Source organism: Mytilus trossulus, chromosome 5, assembly GCF_036588685.1.
Source record: "Mytilus trossulus isolate FHL-02 chromosome 5, PNRI_Mtr1.1.1.hap1, whole genome shotgun sequence".
Taxonomy (NCBI): Eukaryota; Metazoa; Mollusca; class Bivalvia; order Mytilida; family Mytilidae; genus Mytilus; species Mytilus trossulus.
Window position 1 is genome coordinate 4792493 of NC_086377.1, and position 10455 is coordinate 4802947.

At 33.2% G+C, this 10455-nt stretch overlaps 1 protein-coding gene across 1 annotated transcript; it reads right to left on the reverse strand.

The window, feature by feature from the left end:
• Positions 1 to 377: 377 nt before the first annotated feature.
• LOC134719320 (uncharacterized) lies at positions 378 to 9792 on the reverse strand. The gene is made up of 6 exons (XM_063582329.1): positions 9456 to 9792; positions 7233 to 8951; positions 6429 to 6779; positions 3996 to 4523; positions 3220 to 3517; positions 378 to 1822 (listed from the first exon to the last, which is right to left on the reverse strand). The coding sequence occupies exons 1-6, from the start codon at positions 9790 to 9792 to the stop codon at positions 1660 to 1662; spliced, it is 3396 nt and encodes a 1131-aa protein (XP_063438399.1). The 3' UTR covers positions 378 to 1659.
• Positions 9793 to 10455: the final 663 nt, after the last annotated feature.

The window sequence follows — 10455 nt, forward strand, 5'->3', positions numbered from 1 at the left end:
ATTGTTGCACATTGACTCTAATAAACTAGTTATTATGTACAACATTAAATTAATTTCACACATAACAATTATATAAAAATAAAATTAAGTTAATAAATAAATAACTATGCAAACTCTATGGAAAAATTAAATATCTCTCTCTCTTTGTAAACTCGTATACAGGTAGGAAACGAACACACTTAGATTCTTACGAACTCATACAGGTTCTTATGAACACACTTAGATTCCTACGAACACATACAGGTTCTTATGAACACACTTAGGTTCTTATGAACACATACAGGTTCTAATGAACACATTCAGGTTCTTATGAACACACTAAAGTTTTTATGAACACACTTAGGTTCTTATGAACACATACAGGTTCTTATGAACACACTTAGGTTCTTATGAACACATACAGGTTCTTATGAACACATACAGGTTCTTATGAACACACATAGGTTCAAGAAATGTGCATCTTAACACCGCAATTAAAACGCACGGTTTCAATGAACACATTAATGAGCAAATTAAGGTTCAAAGAACTCAAAATGAATAAAGACAACACACAAGGAAATTATAGAATATTGAATACTCCTCTCCTCGATCATCAATTGTTTAATATAAACACATTCATATATACTACAGATATAAAAAAAAACTTGATTTACTATAAAACATTTAACCACACTAAATACCAATTCTAAAGTTTATGCATGAAACGTAATACTGTATTTTTTTCAAACATAATGCTGGCCGTTTTCATACTAGTATACTGCTTTTTTTCTGTAGCTGTTTTTTTATTAAATACTTTATAAATGTTATGTTCCTTTTTAGAGTTTTTTTTATATGAAAATTATAGAAAAAAACCATAAAAACAACATAGCAAAACGACAAAACAAACGAAACGGACGGAGTCAGGACGGTTCGCTTTTACATTAAAACAAGTATTTTGACAAAATTTTGTAAGATATGACCTGATTATATTACATCTGCAATGAACCATATGCATTTCGAATAGAAATTGTATTTTAGAAATTGAAAACATACTTAAGAAAAAGAAATTAGACACTATGGAAACGATTTATCAGCTATAATAACTATTAGAATATCAGGTCGGATTCAAATGTTTTTATACATACTTCTTTGCCTTCTGTTCTGCATTCAGGGATATATAGATAAATTGTCTGGCCAAAAAAAGCGTAACTTCTTTTCGGTTGTTAACACAGTTTACCATTAATCAATGACGTCAGTTAATGACGTTAGTCGCGGATATATTTACGCTTTGATGATGTCCCTTGTTGTACATCCTGGTTTTTTAAGGACATCATTCTTAAATTTGATATTTGTTGATGCCTTGAACTGATGACGTCAGTCGCGGATTGATTTACGCTTTTTAAAGTAGATGTCTATTGTTGAACGTCCTGGTTTTCTGAGGACATCATATCACTCTTCAACTTGGAATCACTTGATTTCCGCTTGAATGTAGATGTCTCTTGTTGTACCCCCTCCCCCATGAGGACATCGTATCAATCTTCAGTTTTATATCAATTGATGATACCAGTAGATGACGTCAGTCGCGGATTGTTTTCCGCTTCTTCTTGTATGTTTTTTTCCTCCTGAGGCCATCATATCAGTCTTCAATTTTATATCAATTGATGACGCCCGTAGATGACGTCAGTCGCGGATTGATTTACGCTTGGATGTAGATGTCTCTTGTTGAACGTTTTGGTTTTCCCATGGCATCAGATCACCAAATGTCTTCCTTTTAGGTGACAATTTTGAAGTAATGTTCACATCAAAATCAAATACTTTCTTGAGCGTTGGTGAACCTGTATTTCTAAAAATATAGAACAGTTTAAATAAATAAAAATATTCAGTAAATTCAGACATGTATTGATATCGGCGTATAATGCGGACATAGAAAAAGTATGAAATCAGATTAACATTAAAGGTGCTACATAAGCTTCATGAAATTTGATGATGCAATATGACTTACAATTGTACAAGGGAACTATCAACCAAAGACTAAACGGAAATGGATGTGAACTTTATACAGGAGCTTCTAATGGAGAAGAAAAGAAGCTAGCATATACTTAAACGTTACGTGTAACTAGGTACATGATATTCATGCACTTAATAATTCAGGTTGGTATCTGATGTGAATGCACCAAGCAAATCGAGCTTGAAATAAAAATATAACAACAGATAGTTAGGCTGCCTCATATCTTGACTTACATTTAAAAATTGACAATGAGAACCTAACATTAAGACACGAGAGGTGACACAGCTTCCAAATTGTTCTTTTCCATTTTTGTGCAGCAATATTTCGATGAAGCCTCTAATCGAGGTGTTTATCTCCCATCACTATAATCTAGACTGTGCATTCCTATCACGACTCATTTAAGTTGACCGAGGACGGCTGCTAACTAGGAAGCTTTCAAACTAAGAGTCCCAACTTGTAAATTTGAAAACATCCATTCGAACATTTTCAGTCGTTGCCATCACGCATTGGTAGACCGTTTTAGAATATCTGTCTTACAGATGCCGAAGGATATGTTTCGATTGTCGTAAACTCGAAGATGACCCATTGAATTAAAATTCTCAACGACTTTGTAAGTATCGTAGCACCGTAACGATGATGTTGTTGAACACGATTTGGTTAGGCTTTTGGAGCACCAAGATCACCCCAAGTTTTTGATGGGGTTCATGTTGTAGAGATTAAGTTTGCTATGTTGTGTTTTGTAAACTGATTTTTGTAAATATTTTTTTATGTTGTTAATACACTAAATGGACCTCGATTATCAGGATATTTATAGATTATGACAACAGAATTTTACCGATCAAAATAAAAATCAATAAAAAAAACTAAGGAAAAGTAATCCACTACAAAACGAGTGGATGCGTCGATAGATAACCTTCCCTAAATATTCATGCATTATCCGCCGTGAAAGATTCGAATGACCTAAGACCGCGAACACATGCAGCTACTGGTCTTAAAACCAGAAATATCAGAAAATGACATGACTTCATCAAAATGTTTAAAAGTGAAAATAAAGAAATTTGTCAAGAGGTTTTTGTTTTTCTTTGAGAGGATTTGGTTTGAATGCTTATTATCATATGAGTACATGCAACAACAAGTTGGCAAGTACGAGTGCATACTCGGTGTCCAGTTGACAAGCCGATGAGTGAATGACAGTGTTAGATGATTTGAAATTTTAATTAACTCATACTTACATTTCTTGGAAAACTTTACGTGGTGACAGTTCTCCGGTATTGGAGAAAGAAAACTTCCTTTCTTTTGAAAATGGTGAATTAGAAAGCTGCGATATCCAGGACGGACTTGGAGAAGGTGACTGATTAACACTTGGAGCTGATTGACTGCGCATGTGTATGATAGCCAGTGCGGAAGGTTTCACCTTTTTCCTTGGTGATGTATCTCGTATATAGTTTTCTTTAGAAGAGCTGCACACGCTTGCTATCTCAGTATCACTTTTAGAAAGAGTTGTATTTAGTTTTGGTGATTTAATCTCTCCTGAAATAAAGTTATTGATTTCTAATTTTAGATTTATAAAAAAAGAAGATGCGATATGATTGCCAATGAGACAACTATCCACAAAAGATTTCTTTGATAGGAGATTCATGAATACAGGCTATGCTAACCCTGATGATGCATCGTGTCGCACCATATTTTTATTCTGTAATGTATCAATTTCAAGGTTTATCTGTTTGATTGCAGGAGACATATGATCATCTGTAAAGACTGGTCAAGAACAAACTAACTAAGCAGACGTAATTATTATGAAATATAAAAAATAGCTAACTGTTGATGATACCGTGGTATTGAACAAGGGTTCAGATTTATTTTCTAGTAAATGATGACATAAATTGCAGTTAAATCTAATTTAAAATTAAAATTTCTATTTCACATGTTTTGCATGCTTCAGTTACTAAATAATTGATTAGAAAGCATACCTATCAACAGATGCGACCTTTCTCAATGATATACTCACTTATAAGTAGTTCCGATCTTGCTCGATGGTATGCCTCTTGTGATATAACCACTTCAAGTCTAGCCGTACTAGCACCATATTTATGTTTTAACTCATCCGTGATAAAGGCCGAATTAAACATTTCTTTTAATTTTCCAGATAAATATATTTCCCATAAGTCATCTAGTGCTAATAATGTCGGACAATTAAACAAAAATATGATACTTCCAGAAAACATGTCTTCGATGATACGGCCATATTTACACATTGATTTGATCTCACATAGAACTTTAACGGAATCGAAAATTTGTTCTCTAGTTTCTGATGCCTCAGTGTTAAATCTATCAAACGAATATTCACTAGAGTCCCACCTTCTTATCTTTTTATATGCATCACGTGCCATTTCCAAAATGGCGCTCTCAATGTTTGCACAACGACATGTTTTCCCTTCCGGATGCTGAACCTTTTGAAGAGCTGATTGGAGACAACGAGATTTATCCGTAACTTTATCTTCATCTTCTTCACATTTCACACACACTTCAACATCACCTGAAAATAACAATGCTTCAAAGTTACTTTAAACTATAAAAATACAACATACACACAATTAATGTCATCTGAAATTAGCGGTATCTTCTTCTGAGTTAAAGCTAAATACAAATACTGTTTTCTTGATTGTCAAAGCTATAAGTATCCGTATTATAACAAATAAAATACTGTATGCTTAAGGGTATAAGAACAGCAAACAGTAAAATATATGAACATTTGAAATGTCTTTATATTGGAATGTCTATTATTGAGGCAATCTCACGAGATATTGAACGCTTAGATAACAAGATACAAAACACTATTCTTCTTGTTTTACAACTTTTTGGTGAGCGTGGATTCTTATACTGAAACGTTATAAGTGCCAATTTATTGTCAGATGTGGGACAGATCTGCGTAACCGTTTGGTTCACCCTAGACCATCCCCTGTTTGTTTTGGTGGGTTTCGTATTGCCTAGTCTCCAATTTAATATTGTGTGTTTATGAGTATAAATATTTTTGGTATTTCCACTCTCTCTATAAATTATCTCAATATCTATTCAATGTATGAGTTTCCTCCTTAACATCTTTCTACTTTGCAATGAGACCTGATGCAAATTATTACATAGTACGTAATCATTTGATTAAAGTTTTTAGTTAGTTCATAAGTATAAAAGTGATAGGGAATAGAAAAAAGACAGTTAGAGGAATATCAGCAATAAAACGTCTGAGACCATATGTTTCACCAGCATTTCTTATTTATAATTTCTGTTTCAAAAACACATCTTTAGTATATATCTCATTCTGATTTAACACGATCGCAGCTATAAACTTTGGTTCTTTTCGGTTCTATCATATCTTCACCGTTGGAATTAGTTTTTGATTCTGTTTTACATTAGTTATCGAAATGTTCATCTGTTGCAGTGAAATTCAAAAGAAATGTTGATCTTGTACACTAAAATAATAAATAAGAATTCGTGTATTATACAGTTAAAGGCACTTAATATCCAGTTTGAAGTGTAAAATACATGACATAGTTGTCATATCACCGTAAAATTGTTCCAGTGTTCCAAAAAAATAAAAGATATTATTTATATATGTGATATAAACATGAAAATAGTTTAATTTGTTATATGATATAAATCATTGCATTTTATGGAAGTTTATCTTATATGCAAAATGCAGAATAGGGCAATAAAATTCAGGGTCTATCGGATGTAGGTAAAATGGGTAGCCAATTAAAATGATACACATGATATCAAGTTTGTTAAGTTTAAAGCGTCTTTATAAATGCATTTGAAAAATACATAAAACATGGTCACCGTGATGATTCTAAGTAGACAGAAATTGAACACTAGAAAATCCATTTTCCAATTCATAGCCAGTGAAACACATTAATCTTTATCATTTTTCGCATCCATTTTTTTTATTATACATCTGACCAAACACGATCAAACCTATACACTTTGGTTCTTTTTGGTTTTATCATTTCTTGACCGTTTTGTTTTACAAATATTTGATTTTCAAATATACGTTTACAAAAGTGACTCAAAAATAAAACATCAAATTGGAGATAAGAATATTTTGTTTTAGAATAAATCCATTCGGTGTTGACATGAATATCAATTATGTGGTCATTTTTATAAATTTCCTGTTGACAGAAAAAAAAACCTAAGGATTTTCTTATCCCAGGCATAGATTACCTTAGCCGTATTTGGCACAACTTTTTGGAATTTTTGATCCTCAATGCTCTTCATCTTTGTATTTGTTTGGTTATAACTATTTCGATATGAGCGTCACTGAGGAGTCTTATGTAGACGAAACGCGCGTCTGGCGTACTAAATTATAATCCTGGTACCTTTGATAACTATAATCATACCCCCTGGAAGTTAAATGGTCGCTCCGTTTTATAGCGTTAAAATAAAATACCATGCTTTCTCTTTCTGTTTGCATCTCTTTCATATCGAGGTTGTGAGTGTGAACATCCTGGCATATTACATTCACGATCATAATCTCTTTCACTGAACCTGTTGTCAACTGTGGATGATGGCGCTGGAAACCGGAAGGAGCTATGCGCTTTATCAGGATTAGAAAATCTTGGTGTTTGAGGTATATCTTTTTGGTAACATCTTGTTGAACGTTGTGTTGAGTTGCCTCTTAGATATTGAGCATACTCTGCCGATTCGTGATCATCTTCTGAGACCACAGTAGGTTGAAACATTTCAAGAAGGTGGGGTAGGTCAGCATTAGCTATGGTGGCATATTGTTGTTCTCTGTTATCTACAGAAAGACATAAATATGCCAGTTGTATTAAAATGTGCAAAAATCCAATTAGTTTAATTGTTGCTAACAACCCTTTAAATATATTAAAAAGTAATTAAAATTTATTGCTTTAAACGAATTAGGTGTAGATGCAACTTTTGCGTAATTCAGTATTAGATAATGGCGATATCTACTATATATTCACATAACAAATTATGTGTTATTGAACGTAACAAAACACTTGTTAGTTGCGACTCAGAGTAGTCAAAAGGTGTTGTTTTTCAGAAACAATACAAGGATTGTAACTTCATATACAAAAGTAATAAACTGAACAAAACAAACAAACACAATTTTATATTTAAATCATTTAAGTACGAAAAGGTTTGACCAATATAACAGTAATGAAACCTGAAGTGAAAAAGTAGTACCGGAAGACTTAAATAATGGGAAAAAATGTTTGCAGCATCATACCTTTTGGGTGTTGTGCATCAACAAAAAGTCTTCTTCGAGCATCCGCTAAATCATCTTGTCTATACGAATTACGATCACCATGCTGACATTGACTAAGACCCGGATGTCGCTGTAATTTTGATGGTGAAGATGATGTATCGAATACATCATTGTCCATGTAGAATTCCTCTTTGATTCTCTCCTCCACTAATAGATTTTTCAACATTTCCTTCATTTCAGCAGGACTTGACATCGATCGGTACATATTTCTTACTTTATTTCTCATTCTTTCTATATCAGCTTTCGAGGGAGACAACTCGATTGCGCTATATGATCTGAATAATAAGCGTTTTACGGCTTGATCTAAAAGTAATTCTTTCTCAACATCTACTTTAAGTATGTGGCCGTCTGTATAATTTCCATTTTTAGTTTGAATTTGAATTTTGTTTTGAATATTATTTTGTATATATTCATTTGCTTTTTCTCTTCCAAAGGAATCCGTATGATTTGAGAGTGAGGTTGACCTACTAAGCGTTGAATTAAATGAATTTGTTATCCTTTCAGAATCATATTCAGTATGCAGATTTTGGTTACAATATCTTTGGCTCTGCTGATTGTTCCTTTGATTAAGTAATTGGTTCAATGGTTCGATATGTTTACTTGGACTTTTTATGTTTAATTTGTCCAACGGTTCTTTGAGAGGACTATGTAAAGGCAACTTGTTTCTTGAACTTCTTGACGGAGAGCCATGTACTTGTGACTCGACTGTTCGTCTTATTACAGGATTTGGAAACGTTTCTTTTGGAGTACTTTTAAATTTAGGTGTAAATTGTTCATGTACTATTCTAGGACTAAAAGGTAATGGACACGTGATTGTCGGAGATGGAGGAAAAACAAATCCCTTTTCTGTAACTGTACTACCAGAAACGATGGTAGACGAAGTGCGCATAGGTAAGGCGTCCCGATGAAATGAGTCATGGTTGAATTCTTTTGAAAAATCATTTGCGCAAAGTGTTCGGTCGACCTCGTCACATCTTGAATTGCTTAAAGATTTGCCAGGACTATAATCGGAAGTAGATGATCTTAATGTGTTAACATAGGGATTTGATGAATGTTCGGAATATAAAGTGGTAGGATGTTCGGAATATAAAGCGGTAGGAGTTGCTGGTACAAAATCATTCACAGAATTCGGATTTGGATCTGAAACCACCCATTGTAAATTTTTTGTATATGGTTTTTCAGGTACTGCTGCTAAAACTTTTTCCTTTCTGGGGCTTTCCGTTATTTTATGAGGATTGTAAATAGTTTCCGATATTGATTGACTACGTTGAACGGTTGAATTCCTGAAATGGTCAATAGGACAATCTCTTGTATATTGTTGCGATGCACGTATGTCTGATGTATTTAATTCTTCATGAATAAATTGCTTCAAATTCTCTCTTACTGTAGGTTGAACTATTTTTCTCTCACGATTAGCTATATCCATCGACAATAAGGGCGTGCTGGTTTTATGTAAATTTGAATACTCTGGAACTGGAGTAGAATATATACCATGGTAACGATCTGTACTGTCAATACCGGAGGTAGAATAGGAGTCCTGATGACGCTTTGATGGATACAGTTGTGAACGGTTATCATTTGAGTCATTAGAATCAGCCGACATTTGACGTTTGAACTTTGACTTTGGAGGATCCTGTAAGGGGAACGTATTTGAAATTTCGGCTTGTCTTGAAAGTTCGTCTGCAATAAACGATGTTTGTGGTTTTATTTAACTTGGAATTAAACGCTAAGTAAATAATGATTTTTGAAAAATTTCTGTTCTAGTAATTTACAAAAAGCTAAGGAAATAACAATATCATGATTGAATAAAGGCAACAACAGTATGCCGTTGTTCAAAAGTCTTAAATATGTTGAAAGAAAACACATCCGGGCTACAAACTAAAAGCGAGGGAACACACCAACTAGAAGATGAACTATTAGATTTTTGACTTGGTACAGGACATTTGAAGGCAAACTGGTGGGATAAACATGTTTTTTTTTTTGGTTAGCCAAATTTCCGCTTTTACGTTTTTCCGTGTAGAAAAGCAATGATGAAAGCGGATGTACATGTTTTACAAACTAGTTGTAGAACGTTGTATAGGTAAACATCCTGTTTGTTTTAATTCTTAATATTCAAACATAAAAATCATGCATATTACAAATTATAAAAAGTAGCAATCAAATTATTGATCAAAATAAACATACCATTAGCCAATGCTTCCTTGATGGCCTTTTCTATTATTTCCCTCTTCCGTTCATCTGTATAAGGTACAAATATTCCAGGGGACTTAAGCGGCCCTTGTATATGTGAATAATAAAATGGGGAGGATGCTTTAGTCTCATCGTTTAAGGAATGGGATGGCGGGTAGTTGTCTAAGTCAGTGTTGATTGTTAATGGTGACATAGGTCGAGAAATGAACGCTGTCGGTGTTTGTTGGTCAGTTGTCGATGACATTGACATTGTATCGCTATCACGTGATCTTCTTCTACCTGTAAATTGTCTAGATGGCATATCGTGTTCACCATGCGATCTATCATCCATCTACAAAAATGTATTAACTATAATCAATAATATAATATATCTCTTTCTTTAGTTTTCTATGTTATGTCATGTGTACTATTGTTTGTCTGTTTCATTTTTAGCCATGGAGTTGTCAGTTTGTTTTAGATTTATGAGTTTGACTGCCCCTTTGGTATCTTTCGTCCCTCTTTTAAAACACTTTCGAAATTGGAAATATATTCGAATTGCATTTTACCACACAAAGAACCATATTAAAAAGTATAACCAAACAAATTAACTAAATGAGCATACAAATGATAAATAATGACTCCAAATAACCGCATGCTGCCAATGTGAACTCTTCCATAAACAAGGACATAATTGAACGGTTTATTTTTTGTTATGCGGACGTGTATTAGTGTTTTCTTAAATTTGTCAAAGATGTTTTTTTATAAATTACTTATCACTAAACAGTTTTTAGTATACTAGTGGTACGGCAGATAATTTCGTGTTTTAATCAAAACTTTTACAGTGAAATATATATTAGTTTCGAACATTTAATTCTAATTTAGTTTAGTTTAGATTTTGTTATGTTGGGAGGAAATAAATTCCCAAACAAATAAATTTGACACGGCAACCGATTTAGTTTTATTTTACTCATGAAGCATATTTATACTAACCCTCTTCAAATATCAGAAGAAAAAT

Excerpts from the sequence above, each read along its gene's own strand:
- LOC134719320 (XM_063582329.1), bottom strand. The coding sequence starts at position 9,792 with ATGGATGATAGATCGCATGGTGAACACGATATGCCATCTAGACAATTT. Across the intron at positions 4,524-6,428 it reads AAACAGAAAGAGAAAGCATG|GTGATGTTGAAGTGTGTGTG; the intron begins GTATTTTATTTT and ends TGTTATTTTCAG. Across the intron at positions 1,823-3,219 it reads CGTAAAGTTTTCCAAGAAAT|AAATACAGGTTCACCAACGC; the intron begins GTAAGTATGAGT and ends CTATATTTTTAG.